The 17,376-nt window shown below is 30.0% G+C and overlaps 1 protein-coding gene and 1 pseudogene across 1 annotated transcript; one reads left to right on the top strand and one right to left on the bottom strand.

The window, feature by feature from the left end:
• The first annotated feature begins 1,374 nt into the window (after window positions 1-1,374).
• LOC25485175 (uncharacterized N-acetyltransferase YoaA-like) lies at window positions 1,375-2,496 on the top strand (annotated as a pseudogene).
• Window positions 2,497-12,624: 10,128 nt separating this feature from the next.
• LOC25485172 (homocysteine S-methyltransferase 3) lies at window positions 12,625-16,573 on the bottom strand (the record flags this gene model as incomplete). The annotated part of the gene is made up of 7 exons (XM_013614349.3): window positions 12,625-12,944; window positions 13,484-13,555; window positions 13,766-13,969; window positions 14,058-14,187; window positions 14,305-14,531; window positions 14,613-14,669; window positions 16,382-16,573. Coding segments are annotated over 7 exons (1,041 nt in total), but the record flags the coding sequence as incomplete, so codon positions are not given.
• Between the last annotated feature and the right edge of the window lie 803 nt (window positions 16,574-17,376).

Raw genomic sequence — 17,376 nt, 5'->3', positions numbered from 1 at the left:
AAATAACATTATAATTAAAATATTCCTTCAAAAAAAGTTATAATTAAAATATATGTTTTGAAAAAGTGGATCTAGAGAGAATCGAAGGAAGTTACATAAATTCATAAGCTCCTTGTTAAGCCGGAGGGTAAGCTGAAAATTTAGGCTTATTAAAATATGGCATAAGCAGTTTATGAAACTATGATAAGCTATTTTTATTTATTTACCCAAACACCTTTAAAAAGGCTTATGCAAGTAGATAAGCTCATATAAGTTCAAAATAAGTCAATCCAAACGGGACCTAAATTAATCATATTTTTTACCGTAACTAACCAAATATCGTGCATATGTACGAAAATGGATATTTCATGTATCAGTTTTCCGTTAAATTAAGTTTGAAGAATGTTAAATAGTAGTTTAAAGACATTGATTAAGCAATTAAAACAATTAAGTTTTTATGTAAAAGTGATCGGGATACTAGTTGACAAGAGCCACTAAGTTTAGTTGTGACAACCTTAGCCCGAGACAAAGGGGGCAACGGGCAGGATATTATAGCTTTAAGGTTTCTGTATAAACGACTCGGTCAGTTGGACAAAGGCTGCCCTATTAGTCAGCAAAGTGGAGAGGAGTTGTTGTTGTTGTCATTGTGAAATGTGTGAAGTATGAAGTGAGACCTAATAGGATCCTGTAGCTGCATTCTTTCTACAGTTTTAGTACATTTTCGGTCTTACAATTAAAGCAAAAGCAGTTAAAGAGATAAAATAAAGATAAAGGGTCTTGTGTAATGTAAATAATAATGTTATTGTGTTTTTTTTTTCCCTTTCTTTTGTTGGACAGGGAATGTTTGGAAGAGAAGCATTCTGGTAATGACATTTCATTGCTTTGTACTACTGTTTTAAAACTTTAACAGTGCACCTGTTTGGTTTATCTTTTTTGTTTGATTTTGATTGAACAACAGTGGTTGAACTAGGTTGAATTATAGTTTAGTTCAAACCATTTATAGTTTTTGTATTTTTCATTTATTTTTATGTTTTTTATTAATTTATTACCAGTATATGTTTGATATCTAATTCAATCGAGGTTGTGATAAAATAAAAAAAATCAATCAGATTAAACTAATTGAACCATGATTTGAAGGTCTTGTCATTTCAATCATCCGATTTTAAAAAACATTTATATATTATTATTATCATTATATAATAATAAAAGCAAACATACTAATATGTAAGAGGGGGAAAAAATAACAATAGAGTTTCTCATTTAGGAGTATAATTTTATATGAAGCAATGTGACGTTTGATTCCATAGATTGATGATAGGTATGGTGCCAGTGGATGCTTTGCCTTTGAGGTCCTTTTGGCTCTGAGCTACCATTCAATCCATGTCTTTAAAAACAATGGCAGCTTACCCAATTTTATGGTGTTGCCTTGGCCATGCTGCTGATGTCTCCCTTCCCCTCACTGCTTTTAACTGTTAGTAGAAAGCTAGAAGCTACCATTAACATGTCTTTTATGTTGCTAAATGCTAAGTATGTTTAGAGTTTAGACTTTGGGGTTAAGATTTTCTTTTATTCATTATTAATAGCTTCCATCACTAGGAGGTTGGGATATTTTTCTTCATTTTTTTGTTTTGTTTTGTTTTTAGTCTCAAGCGCCGCCCGTATTACCTTTGAATTCCTAGGTGTCCAATAATACATACATGCCTCTCTTGAAAAGAATACCCAATTTCCAAAACAAAACTACCTTTTGGGTTTGGCTCCCAAGTTTGGACTATTCCTTTTTTGACTAAAGTAAATTGCCATGCCTAAAACTTTCCTTATCATAACTGAATCTCCATTGATCTAATCCTTAGAGTTTTAATTTTTTAATATACTACATCATACTCCATTGACATGTATTTTAAAACTGATGATGATGTCGCACGCAATCACTTTAGTCAATGTATAATTTTAACTTTTAATATCTTTAATTATTTAATGTAAAAAATTATAAAAGTTTAATATTTTAAAAATATATATTTAGACAAATCGAACAATATCTCACATGCCAAAGAGCGTGTTGTTGACTTGACTCAAATATCTCTTCGACCCATTAGTCTTTCCGATCTTGATGATCTCTTGTTGTGACTAGTGATGAAAAAGTGGCCAAGTATTGCACTTGGGAAACCTTATTCAAACAAAGAAGAAGGTATTGGCTTCATCCAAAACATAGCAAGCAAATCTCTAAGGTTCAGAGCTATATGCCTTCGCGATCGAGTAATAGGGTGTATCGATTTCTGGTCGTGTTCAGATAGATGCAGGAACAAATTTGATGAACTTTGCTATGTTATATGTTCCATGTATTGGGGCAAAGGGATTGCCAAACTAATTGTGATACAAGTGGTTGAAGTTGCATTTAATGGAAAATGTGGCTTCTCTGAGGGTGTTGAAGAAGGCTGGTTTTCAAAGGGAGGGTGTTCTCAGAAAGTATTTGTTCATTAAAGTAGAGATATGGTTATGTTCAGTATTTCTCTCAAGTGAAGTTCAAATTTGATCAGTTTCTTTTCAAGTATTGATTAGTGATATTAGTAACACTAATGAATACGTACTGGGATGATGTATGTAATCCTTTATGCTAAAAAAATTGGCATTTTCTAAAACAAAAAAACAAAACTTGTCATAAAAACCAGGTTTGGGAACAAATATCTTTTCCATTCTAAATAAAAATAAAAATAAATGAGGTGCGTTATTTGAACAACTATTTGAGTGACAATTTTTGTGACAACCACTAATTTACAAAGGAAAGTAATAGTGACACGGAAACCAAAGTAATAGAGAGAAAGTAAAAAAATAATATGAGTATGAGAGATAAAATTGTCACATAGATTGTCTTGTCAAAATATCATTTCTCAAAATAAAAACTTGTCTTAAAAACTAGTTTTGGGAACAAAGATATTTTCCATCCAGGGACCCAAGATCAACGAATTAATCAATTGATAAGGTTGGTCAAATATTCTATATACGTTGGTCAAAAATTATATATAGTTAGCAACAAAACAATAGATTACTCTGTAGTATGACCCCTACTTTAGTAGATATTGTTTTTGAACATTGATGCATACACATTACTAAGAAGTAACGTGATGAATCTTATCCATTTAACAAATGTTATGAAAATTAGAAACCAAAGACTGTCAAATATTGAGTTAATCTGTCCGCTATTTCTACTGGGCTAACGCATGTAACTCATAAACAATATGTTTTTTAATATCAATGTTGGTTTAGTTTTTTTTTTATATATCTTGGAGAAAATTATAAGCATTAAAATAAGGATCAAGCTTGATAAAAAAAAAAAAGGATCAAATTTGATAAAAAATGTAAGATATGTAATTCATGCACTTCTTTAACATGGAGTTACTTAATATATATACTAGTTTTGTTATGCATACTCATCTATCTAGGGAAGATGAATATGCATGAAACATAAGTCACATTTACGGGGGTAGGTTTGATGAAGACATTAAATCTTTCTCATAACTAACACAATTTACATACAAGTACGCATATGCTCATATTATTTTTCGAGCCATTTGTGTTTATCACAAAATATAAAATTAAGAAAATCTAAGACAGACTAATAGATAAAATAAAAACAAAACTTCGGGGTTTCTTCCTTTCGACTTTTTTGGGTTGTTTCCATTTAATGTGATTTAGCAAGACCTTTCAACTATTTAGAACTGCAATTTTATTGTTTATGTGATGCAATAGTATTAGTATTAGGTTCTTTAGGTCAAACTTATTGCCTTGTTCAAATTAAGAAGTACCTTAAGCTCCATACTTTCTTTTTTGAATCGGTAAAATTTTTATTAACCAACAAGCCCGTGCAAGATGCACTAATAAGCTCAGGTGGAAAAAAACAATATAAGGGGAAATCGATTGCCACAATAACACCAGCTCGAACAAAAACCCTTTAAAAACCACCCCTAAAAACATGAACAAACCCAAGGTCCTGAAAAGGTAGCCGACAGCATCTGCACTAATACAGCAGCACTACCTACCCAGCAAAACCAGCAGCTAGAAATCTCCCAAAAACACCACCCAAAACTCCATACTTTAATTTTATGTTTTTCTCTGTGAAAGGTTTTCTATATAGAAATTTGTAAACTCACATTCTCTTCTGCTTATTTCTTATGTTGAAGTGGACACATTTTATATATTTGATCTATCACATTGTTTTCATTTTGTGTGTTAGGGGAAACACATTTTTTAATTTTGATAAAATATCACACCCACTATACAGAACTTTGAAGGCTAAATTATTTCTCTACATTTGTACATTATATTGAAAACCAGAACTAAAGTGAAAATATCATTATTTTTTAAGTTAATACTGAAATCATAGTGTTATCTGAAATCAAACAAACCCAAAGAGTTATGAATTATTGATCAGATAATTAAAGAGTACATTATAAATAAATTTGTAATCAATGTTGTGTATTAGTATATCTTCTTGATGGATTTCTACTACAACTTTTTAGCGTTAACAAATTAATTGTCTTCCGCAAGACAGGTCGCGCCAAAGGGAGCGTCATCCCTTACAAACACGGAATACCCCTTTAGTCACATCAGAGGCGTCGAAAAAAAAAAAGTTTGATCAATTATCTTTGTCTATATATTCTCATCTTCGTTATCCTCCCCACATCTACTTCATGATCCAACAATAAAATGATAAATAAAATATTTATATATTTTTGTAAATAAGATGGGTTACAATATCAGCAACATTGATTCTCCAAAAATCAGGATTATATCATTTACAATTGTTCGCATAAAAAAGGGGAAGTAAATTATGACATATATAAATTGGCATCAAAAAGAAAATTGCTACAATATAGGGAATAAGGAATCAATAAAGAAGAGATCCACAAACATAATCACCCCATAAATTTAGAGAACGACTTATTAAATTTAAACCCAAATAATATAATAGTAACATGTATTTTACAGTACACAACTCAGTTATATGCATAAATAATAAACGAAGAAATAAAGCTATATTATGTATTTCCAATTAAGTCAAGTTTCACTTATAGTTGATATATAATACATGCTCTCCAAGTACAAACACGACCACACTATTATGTAGTTGTCCATTACAAGTCTTTATTTAACCTTCGAGGACAATCACGAAATGAAATAACATTCTATTTAACCCTCATGTTATGTGAACATAAAAATGTAGAAACAGTTAACTAACCACCTTATAAGAAAGCTTCTCTATCAGCCGCAGAGCAATCTAGCCACACTTGACGATACCATTACTGACACTGGTTACAACCATTTCTGTTTCCTACCCATACCAAAGGTAGGTACCTCCAACCACATTTTTTTTAACAAATGGGGGAAAACTCAAATTTTGTGTGTTTTGGAAAATTTATTGTGGGGGAAAATTCAGACAAACCTAACGGTTGCAAATGCATTTTGAGAAAAACCATGAACAAAACAAAACATATTTGTATTTGTTTATAGGTATTGATTGGTGAGATTATTAACACTAATGAATACGTACTTGGATGATGTATGTTGTCCTAATATTAGTAATACTAATGAATATGTATTTGGATGATTTATGGTAATCTTTTATGCTAAAAAAATTGGCATTTTTTAAAATACACAAAATTGATTACAATTTTATTCATAATGTACTCTTTGATTATCTTATCAATAATTCATAACTCTTTTTAGTTTGTTTGATTTAAGATAACACTATGATTTCTGTATTAACTTAAAAAATATTGATATGTTCACTTTAGTTCCAATTTTTATAATAATGTTCAAATGTAGAGAAATAATTTAGCCTTCAAAGTTTTGTATAGTGGGTGTGATATTTTATCAAAATTTAAAAAACGTGTTTCCCTTAAACACAAAATGAAAACAATGTTATATATCAAATATAAAAAATGTATCCACTTCAACACAAGAAACAATCTGAAAAGAATGTGAGTATACAAATTTCTATATAAAAAACCTTTCACAAAGAAAAACATAAAATCAAAGTCTGGAGCTTAAGGCACTTCTGAATTTGAACAAGTTGATAAGTTTGACAAAGAGAGAACCTACTACTAATAATATTGCATCACTTAACCAATAAAATTGCAATTTCAAACACTTGAAAGGTCTAAATCACATTAATCGGAAACAGCCTAAAAATTTCCAAAGAAATCCTAAATCATCATATAATGCCAAAATCGACACAATAATTAGATAAAAGAAATAGAAATCAAAACTAACCAAGAGTAGATCAAAAAGTGTAGTCTGATCTAGTTTGATGAAATTAATGTCCTAAGTTTTGACAAGAGTGTTATCAAAAAGAGAGAGAGAACATATCAATATTTAAAAAAAAAAAAAAAAAAAAAAAAACGAGAGTGGTATTAGTTATAGCATGTCGTAGAAAAATATTTAATGTAATTAAGAAAATGTGGATAAAGAATTAAAGAAATGGAGTAGTTAATAAAGTTGAAAATTTGAAAAGTGTGTTATAAAAAAGGATAATAAAGAACCTATAAAAAAAAAAATCATATTTAAGGATGGATGTGGTACTATCTTTGTTTTTTTTTTTTTTTTTTGTGTGTCATATTATGATTGTTTTCACAAATTAAGGGTGTGTCATATTATGTAGGAGGGCGATGGATGAGAGAATTTACTTTTTTTTTTTTAAAATTATGGATATGATGAAATAATTTTTTTTAAATAAATTAAGTGTGATTGAAGTATGATCGTTCATCATGTTTTTATTTTAATTTAAATAAATACATTTTGTACTGTCCGGAATTTTAAAAAAAAATCCTAAATAGTTTTATTTACGAAATTATTTATTTTTCCATGTTTTTTTTGTCTAAGATTTATTTTTCCATGTTATTAAGGATATCATTGACGTAAAAATTAATTAACACAATCTCTTTTTTATCAACAATATTCTTTTGAATCAACTATAGGACTAATCCTCAAATTGGTCGTGACCTAGTTTCTTTTATCACAACATTGTCAATTCTCCCAACAAACATGTTGGTAGTTAATATAAACTTTTTGTTTTTTTAAGAAATTAAAATGGAATTGAATGACCAGATTTGCTAGTCGCTCTAGCTCAAGATGTGCCAGAGAAGAACTAAAGAATAAAAATATCAGTTACATATGGACAACAAGAACAAAAACTTAGTGATATAGCCAAAATGTAGGCAAAGACTAAAAAGAATAAAAGAGACCGGAGCTAAATAAAAACTCCCAAATATGAGAGTGTGTTAAGCCACCACATGTGGTAAGAAAAAGCAAAACTAGGATGATTTGCCTTCAACTACTAGAAGAATTGAAACTTAACCTTTTCTACGAGATGATTAATGGAGTCCCCCTTTTGTTGAAAAACTCTAGTGTTAACATGTAATTGACAGATAAAAACAACAACAAATATGTAAAGAATTATTTACATACTACTTCCTGTAATCTAAACAACAACCAACAACAAAATCTAATGGAGTATCATAACTAACCGATTTAAAATTTACTCGTTTCTTTCTGCAATCTTTAAAGATCGTATCTATAATTATAAAGTATTAATTCATTGAAAAACTTCAAAAGAAAGTTTGAGAAAGCTCTTCAAGGGACGTTGAAGCCATAGTCCCACCATGGCCATCACCAAACCTCTTTATTCTTTCACTAATTGTGCCTTGAGTATCTTATTAGTCAAACAAAATTATTGATATTGTGGAATGAAAATGCATTGAACTGACGGCGCAATAGTGAAATTGGAGGTATTTTTTATATTTGCATAAAAAAAACTAAGCAAAAACAATATGGTGCAAGTCCACCACCTTTCAAATTTGTATAAAAAAACCCACCTTTCAAACGAGATCGATATGGTTCTTCTAAACAATATGGTATACTTCTATTTAATTGATGGCTATCTCCAAATCTATTAGATCATATTTGGAGCTCTTCCCTCTTAATCGGGTTTAGATTTTGCAATCATGATTAACTCCTTGGTTGCTTGAATAACTATTAAAATTGTGCCTCTCTAAAAAAAAGTAATCAAATTGTGAGTCAAAAAAGATATTAAAATTGTCACTAAAAAAAATTAATTCATTGGTCAAGCATGAAATTATTCACCTAGTAGGTTATGTATAAATTTCATTATAAATATTCATTGAGATTGATAGTTCTTCCTAATATAGATTTGGTTGAAGGGCCTCATTCCTCATTACTGCTACGATGCAAAAAAATTACACTAAAAGTTTAAATGTGCTTTTTACATATTTGGATGTTCTCAAATATAATTGATTTTTTTTTTTTATAATTGATTTTAACTTATGTTAGAGTTTGAATATATTGCATCTACAATTGATTTTTTATTATTTAACTCATATATACTTAAATGTATGTAAACATAAATCATTTTTATATTCAAAAAAATAAATTATTTTATATTCAACTCTCAACTTTAATAACAATTATTTTTATCAAATCTATTTATTCAAAGTATATTTATGTCACCACACAACTAAAAACCAACACAAATTTTGTTTAAAAATTATTTACATGCATGATGTCACAAAGATGAAGGGTTCTGGTAAGATTGCACCCACAAAAATCTAAAAGATTGATAGATTTATTTATATAAAATTTAGCTGAAAAAAGATCTTTTAGAATTTAGAATAAAACAAAATATCAGCAGCTTCATTAACAACTGTATCAGCTAGTATTAACAGCCATGATTGCAAAGAAGGTTCCAATCCAAATAGTGACCATGCACTGAAGCTTTCTGAGACCCTATGTTAAAAGAAATACGAACCAGTGTCTTTTGCCACAACCCTAAAACATGACAAAATAGTTTGCACTCCTTACTATATTTTTATTTTCATTTTTTAAAAAGAAAAACTTTAATTTTTTTTTTAAACTATAATAGAGAGGAGTATCGAGTGTTCATTATTATTGGAGCACTGAAAATTTGTTCAAATAAGGCAAGCATGGGGGCCATAGGTTTAGCAAGGCTCTCCACCACTGACTTTGGATTTTAGATGTCTTGTTATAAAGAAATCTTGTTTCATGAGATTAGTCTCCATAGTTAAATGTGCAGATTAATTAAGTTATAATAATCATTTCGGTTAAAAATTGAAGTCGTGACTAGATGCTGCTTAACACATACACATCCCACATCTAATAATCTGTCAATACTACGTTGGTGAAAGAAACATAAGTGATATGAATGTTTTGCTTTTGCTTTTGCTTTCAGTAGGAATTTTATAACGTTTATGCGTCGTTGAATGTGGGTTTTAGGGAATGATTTCTGAGACAATAAGGAAGAAAGAGGGGTCCATTGAATTTTCCAAATAAACTCATAAAGATAAGGAATCGTTACAAAAACGATAGAGAATTGGGCCATATATGGTAATTCTATATTTAAAGAGTAGAACAAGTGGTCCTACATTTTAGAATGTGCTAAGTCTTCGTATCATTTTCTTCCACCTTTAGATTATAGAATAGACATCCTAGTAGACCAACAACATCAATTGGAACGTATGTTTTTCGATTCAATGAGGTTATGATGATTATAAGGTATATTCCAAAGTAACTGATATTTTGTTCTTAAATTTATTTATTTTGATTAAAAAATAACTCCAAGAATATCTTCTTGCTTTTGCTTTATGTCTCCTACACGAAATTAAATTGTTTTACGAGAATAGGATCTATTAGACAAAATTATGTTTTACGAGATGGTCAAAGATATATTTGTCTTTTATTTTTCAACATGTCTTTGGTTTGATTCTTTTATTTTATTGCTTTTTCTGATTTGAGAGAGACCCAATTTATTTGTTTTTGTCTCCTTTTTTTATTTCAAAGCTTCATGTTTTCATCTGTTTTGTCAAATTGGCTTTGGGTTTGGCATTTTCAAAATGTGACAAAGCTTTCATCTCATGTCACTATCTTTTGAATTAAAGATGAACCCATTATTCACAAGCAAATTGTAAACTACGAATGAATGTGCTTCGTCACGCCATAACACACATTAACCAAATTCCTTTTTTTCTTCCAAGGTTTAAGGAAGAATCTACCAGTATATTTCTTTCCTTTTCTAATTTTTAGCCCAAGTAAAAATAAAAATAAAAATATGGACAAATTACCAGTTACTTTTTATTTTGGACTCAAATTTACATATTACTCTTTAAATGTTTAATTCATGCCTCTGCAGGAAAAAATAAAAAAAAAATAAAAAATTTGAGGGAAAAGTATCGACCACAGTGGGAGTCAAACCCACGACCTTTTGATCCAAAGTCAAACACACTAATCTACTGCATTATGCGGTCTTTTTGATAAAAACAATAAATTGTAACCGTACAATTTGACATCCGACACCATATCAACATGTGATTGAGATATGGTTTAGATTTTTAGAGTGGTGATACCTTGACCACGATAGGTGACACACACATCTTCTACTACAACACACAAATGTGACAGATGGTCACGTGATCCTAACCATCCCACCCAACACTCTCTTTTACATGGGGTAAAATCACTAAAATTATTCAACTACTGGTAGAAAAAAAAAAAGTGTCAACATAAAATTATTCGGATTTTATTATTTTGTCTCACCCTTCTTTCATTTTCTCCATTTGTTCATTTTTAATCACCGTTGTTTAAATTTTCACAATTGCCAGGACAATCAATAAATTTTATTACTTTTAATACAATTATTTATCTTTTATATATAATACTTTTAATCATTTAATATTTTATTTTATCTATTTTTTTCTCTACGGTAAAATGAGTAAGGATATAATCGAAAAATCAATAATTAATATTATATTAAACTTTAAAATGACAACTAAGTAGAGACAGAAAATTTATTCAAATATGACGATTAAAAAAAAGGGTGGAGTATGTGTTCTTGTGTTTAGAAGAGAACATTTTGTGTCATACATATTTTGGTTACATGATGAACTCAAATATCATGGGTAGTAACCAGTAATTTCATGCATGATTCCTTAAAAAAAAAAAAAAAGTGATTTCATGCATGATGGAGTATACATTCGTATTACAAAGTAGTGACTTCAAGAATGATGTGACCCAAGTAGTTTTATGGTATAAGAACTCGTTGACGTTTGTAATTATAGTGGTCATCCATTTTTCTCATTCATATTGCCTCATCAAATTATGGGGTATCTGACTTTTTCAAGACGATGTCCTCCATCACCTTTCTACCTTACCATTCGTCTTCATCCAGCTGTGGACCTGTGGTATGGTATGGTATGAAAAATGTAATATAAAGTATTTAGGTCACATTGAAAATATAGGATTTGTAATAAGAGTTTATAAAGAGAGTCATTGTTCACCTTACAATTTAGGTTTTGTAAGGTTGAGTTAGATCAAATATAAAATCTAAGATGATATTAGAGTCTATCGATTTGAGTCACCTATATATTCATGTATCAAACTCAATAGTATTGAACGTAATGGAGTGTATTTGAAAAAACTCAAATCTCACATTGAAAAGAGAGGTAAATCTTACCTTACAAGTCAATTTTGTAAGGATGAATTAGAATCAGATTTTAACATATTATTAGAATTTGGGTTAACACCTAACGTGAGACTTTAATTTTCTCCATACACACACATCACACTCAATATTATTAGTATGGTGAATGATCAATGGATCAATGACAAATTTTAATATCATCTTAGAATTTGGGTTAACTCTAATTTAATCAACTCACAAATTAACTTGTAAAGTGAGAAACTATTTATAAACCTTTTTTACGTCAAATTACGTCCAATGTGGGATAAATAAATGTGAAAGATGGAGATAGATGTGGAAATATGGGGTAGCTTAAGTAGGTGCGAGTATACCTATCTTGGGCCGTCCATTTTGTGCCAGTTTTTTAAAATAAATATATGATAGCTACTTTATACACCCCTAACGTTTCTAGAAAATAAGTATCCTCCTCAACACACACAAAAAAAAAAAAAAAAAAACAAAAAAAAAAAACAAAAATATGTTTTTTTCTTTCTTCAAATGTGTACTTAATAGGTGCAATTGATCAGTTTATCACAATTTCTGTGTGGTGATTGATCATTCCCCCTCCCTTCTCGTATGCTCAAATCCGTTAAAATATAGTTCCTGCATTTTCGGGGAGTTAGATGAACAATCACCTTTCTTTTTTTCTTTTTTTTTGAAAGAATCACCTTTCTTTATTGAATGGACTGTAGTGCTAGACCTAAAAAAATATTGATTGGATCACCACACATGACACTGACACGGACACGCCGACACCATTAAAATTTTGAAAAAACGACATAGTTCAATGTAATCACAAATGTCAGTGTTGCGTCGGTATCAGACACCAGACACACCTTTAATTAAAAGTGTCCGTGCAACCGAGATGGTAACTTTTGGTTTTTCTTGCTACTAGACAGGTGCAAACCCTTTTATGTGATAGTGCATGTGACATTTTTGTGATATGTATGACTCTGATATTATGAGGCTTTATAAAAAATTGTCTCCAACTTCTCATTTTAAATGCCACCAATTTGTTCAAGAATTCATTTTTTTTTATCTGCTGCTACACTCTTATCCTTATCAGGTTTTGTTACTATCATTCAAAAGTTTGCACAAACGGAAACAGGTAGGGCAAGTAATTTATATTATAGAAATTAGAGATTGTTTGGCATATATCCAATTTGTATGAAAGTGGAATAGCCAAAACAAGACTAGTTATTGTTATGATCATTTGTTCCATCATTAATTATTACACACATAAGATAAACCATACTTCAACAGTTTATATACATTTGCCATGAGGTTTTCCATATAATGCCTCGGTTATGCCTCTAATAGTTTTGGGAGTGGTCCTACAGCAGCCACCAAAAAGGGTAGCCCCAGCATAACGCCACTTTCCTATGTAAGGGACAAAATCTTCCTCTGCTTCCCCACTTGATTTCTGCATAGATTAACTTCATACCATCAATTTCATACACTAAACAAAAATTCTCATATATGTACAAACTTATACCCAATGGAGTAGAAAAAAAATGCAGTTACACACATTAGACGAACCGGTTCACTGCAGTTCGCAAAAGTACCACAAACCGGTTTGCACGAACCAATTCGTGGTTCTCCAGTAGGGGAGCGAATTGTGTGACTATACTTCAACATACATTGCAAATTTGTTAAATCATCGTTAAATAATCATCACCTTGATTGATTTCACACCAGACGGCTAAAGTCAGTGACTACGTCTAGTTCAACTCCCACATCCGATATGTACATGTTAACTTACTTTCAATTACTCCATTAAGATTCATTTTTTTATGTATGCTTTGCCGATTATTGAAGATAAATTTTGAGATTAATAACTTAGAAATGGAATGAGGTTATGCTATAAATAAATATGTGACAATGTATCATTTGTTAAAACCGCAATTAGATTGAAATTGGATGAAGTTGAACATGAGCTGAGAGAGAAAAACATGAACTCACCACCCATGTGTTGTTCTCAGCATTATAAGTCTCTCCACTGTTGGGATATACAAGTATTGGTTTACTTGTTACCTGATATTTAAGAAATCAATGAACAAGTATCAGCTTTATCACTATTTTTAGTTGAAAATTGTGCATATTGAACAAAAATGTTGATAGTATAATACCAAGAAACTATATGATTCGATTAACTAAAACTTGTATAAGAATGATTTACAAAAGCCAATCAAAATAGTAAAACAAATTAGCACATAAGAGCATAAACTTATATAAAAGTCACACCTTTTTAATAGATGAAATCAAACCATGAATAAATCTAGGAGCTGTACAGTTAACTCCAACTGCGACAACTTGTGGACATGAATCAGCAATGGAAGCACATTCTAAGATAGAATCACCACTAGCCACATTGTTTTCATCCTTGCAAGAAAAAGAAAACCATGCAGGAATTTCTATCCCTTCTTCCTCTAAAAGTTCAGCATAAGCCTGTATATTTGATTGTAGGGAAAATTAATAGGCATGCTCAAAATCAATGTGAAACTTGTACAAATTTGCAATGGTAATTGGTAATTACCTGTGCATCAAGCTTGTTTGGAATTGTTTCAAAGGCAATTAAGTCAGCTCCTGCGTCAACGAGTATTTTTACCCTTTCCCTGTGAAAATCTTTGAGTGTATGGACAGTGATTGCATCACCATAGTCCCCTCTATCAAAAACACACAATTAACATCATACGTCGACACTAATGGTGCGAAAAACTTATGTCCAATCTAAAATCACATTCTAATATATAGTTTTGACATGGTTTGTTTAATCGACTCACGTATATTCAGAGCCATCAGCTAAATAGGCACCATAGCTTCCAACAGAAGCTGCAATCAAAATGGGACGGCTTCTATATCTTTCATCTCTGATGAAGTCAAATGAATCTTTAGTGCACCTATCATAATATATATCACGTGCCTCGCGCGCAAGCTCTACGCTTCTTCGAAGCAGAGCTTGACCTTCTTCCTTAGAGAACCCTTTAGCTTCAAAACCTTGAATTGTGGCCTGAATATAGATAGATAGATAGTAACTGTAAATCAGTTGATTAAATTCTATGTAGGGAAATTAGTAGTTTAGATGAATTACCTGATAAGATGATGTTAATATTATGTTTGCTCCTGAGTCAAGGTAATCAAGGTGAACCTGTCACATGGTGTCAAGCAATGAATCAACAAAACATCGATGAAATGATAAGTTAATTAATTAGATAAGTAGAAAATTACCAATTTATCTTGTAATTTATCTACTCTTCTATTATTATTATTTTGTTCTAAAGAGCGTAAGCAAAACGATAGCATGTTGAAAAGTGAAAAGTCGAGGGTTCACCTCCTAACATATCAAATGTTTTTACAATCTTTTATCATATGAATTTAAAATATTTCCCTTTTTGGATGTTTTTTTAAATCAAAGTTAGATTAATTAAGTTTTATAGATCTAACTAAGCCCTTGTTTTAGTAGCCTTGTCTTATTTTAATCTTTCTCCTCCAAACAAATTATGCTTGTATGAGCAATGTCGTCTGTTTAAGTTTTGTAGTGATTAATTAAATTAAATAAATAGCTGCAAAATGCATTATAAAGTTAGATCATAGATGTGCAATCTTGTACTCAATCCCTTTTCTTGTACAAATACCAAATGAACACTACAGCTTGTATGTTCAGTTCCGTCTGCTTTAAGTTGTTTTCATAGTCATTAAATAAATACAACTTCGATCGTATACATCCAAACATGTCAATCTCATCTAAGATAAGGTTCTTCTCCTATAAGTTATACATTTTTTCCTTTTTAATTTCAAAAGTATATCAACATCCGGGGAATTCTTTCATATATTTTAAAGCTTTTGATGGATACCGATATCATAATTCATAAAGATAAAATCACTGTAAAATTAAATAATTCATTTTAAATGGTTAAATATAAAAAATTATACCATGACATTAAATAATTGAGTACCTATAGTTTTATTGCGAAACTTATTAAGAGATTACACCTAGCACAGAGGACTACATGAAGTACTGACACCTTGGCAACATAAAGTGCAACGTGTACATTTTCGTTACTTGATTTCTGTCTTTTTTTCGATTTGGACCTAACTATGACACATTGGTACGTTTCTACGTGATATGAGAAAGTTGTGTTGTCCATGATAAACGATAGAGTCCAAAAAATAATAAATGTTAGGTTATATGATTATATAGAATAATTTTAAGTTAAACAAATTAAACGTAAAGTCATGATAAACCTAAACGATACTGTATTATTTTTGTTAAATATGTTAATTTAGCTACGGGCTATATAAATTAAATGAGAGTAACGTAAATATGAAGAAGAAGAAGAAAATTTAAACATTTTGTTAGGACAATAGCCTACTAATTCGAGTGATCAATCCATTGTTTATCAGCAAAAGATCCAATTGAACTTTGTTATATACGGATTGAGGATTCAAACTTGAGAGATCCAGAGATAAACACAATTATAAATCTCATGTCTTCACCACCACTAATATATGATTAATTAATATGTATAAAGAGAATTTTTTTAAAATTTTACTTTAAGAATTTCACTATTAATAATCTTGGAGCTTTTGTCCTTGCTAAATGTTTGTGAACTTTCCTGTCTGTGGTGTTGGAAGGATAAGCTAAAGTACAATCTAATAGAGTAGTTTTATCTCTTCCATTCCCTGGATTTTTTTTTTCCATGTATACTCCATCTTGTATATAGTGATTCTTGATTAATAACGAAATTCCTAGACTATTTTTTAGTCTTTTTTTGTAAGAACTTATCTATACTATATGAATAAAAGTGCATTGAAACAAAAGCAAGAGAAAATAAGTAATTAAAGAAAAAAAAGCGGTACCCTTCGGACAAGATGTGGGGAAGTAAAGAGGCATTTGGCACTCCAAAGTGGGTCATTGAGGTCAATTCCATGGCGTTCAAGCTCTGTGGCAAACCCACCATCTATGATTCCATACCCACCACACTTGTTCAGAAAATCTTTCATCATGTTTGAGCTATGTGGCCTAATGTTTTCTTGTGTTATGATCTTGTATTAGCTTATTTATAGCATTAATTCTATTTCGTAGATTTATGGGATTTTGTGAACTTACCATCATGACCCTAACATGCTTTTTTGAATTTTTTTATTTTATGGAAAAAAAAGTCAAGTTGATTTCCATATCAAGAAATGCAAGTCTCAACACAAACGGGTCTTTATTCGTAAAAATTATTTTTGTGTTTCTACTACTCCATAAAGCAAGATTGTTTCGACCATGATAATTTTCAAGCTTCCCTTTCATAATTATTCAAATTTCGGTCTGATTCACCTTTGATTATTTTTCCATTTTAAAAAAATGTATATAGGTATAAAATTATCTTAGGAAATGCTATTTAGAAAACAGTTGTCACAAAATAAATAAATATATAAATAATATAATCGATACATTAAAAATAAAATAATTTTTATATAATAAAGACAACTTTTACTCAATTTATTCTACCTATTTAGGCAGGTTTTTAAAGTAAAATTACTAGTACCAATACACACCGAAAAAGGGTGAAAATGGGTCAAATAGTTGAATTGAATTTCAATGAATATGAACCTGGTCTAAAACAAATGAACCTGGTCTCGAATCTTTAATATATTCTCAGTCATTTTTTATATAAATCATCCATAAAAAAAAAAAAAGAGTAAAGTTATATCATAAATATATAAAAAAATGAATTTAAAAATATCCCAAAATTTATAAAGTAAAGAAACTATATTGAAAATTTGAAATCTAAATAAGTTCTTTCAACAAAATGAATTGCATTATATAAAAAATATTTAAAACTAATTTTTTTAAAATCATCACA

The sequence above is a fragment of the Medicago truncatula genome, chromosome 1 (assembly GCF_003473485.1).
Source record: "Medicago truncatula cultivar Jemalong A17 chromosome 1, MtrunA17r5.0-ANR, whole genome shotgun sequence".
Lineage (NCBI taxonomy): Eukaryota > Viridiplantae > Streptophyta > Magnoliopsida > Fabales > Fabaceae > Medicago > Medicago truncatula.
Note: the sequence above shows the minus strand (reverse complement) of the source record. Positions and strands in the feature narration are given on the sequence as shown.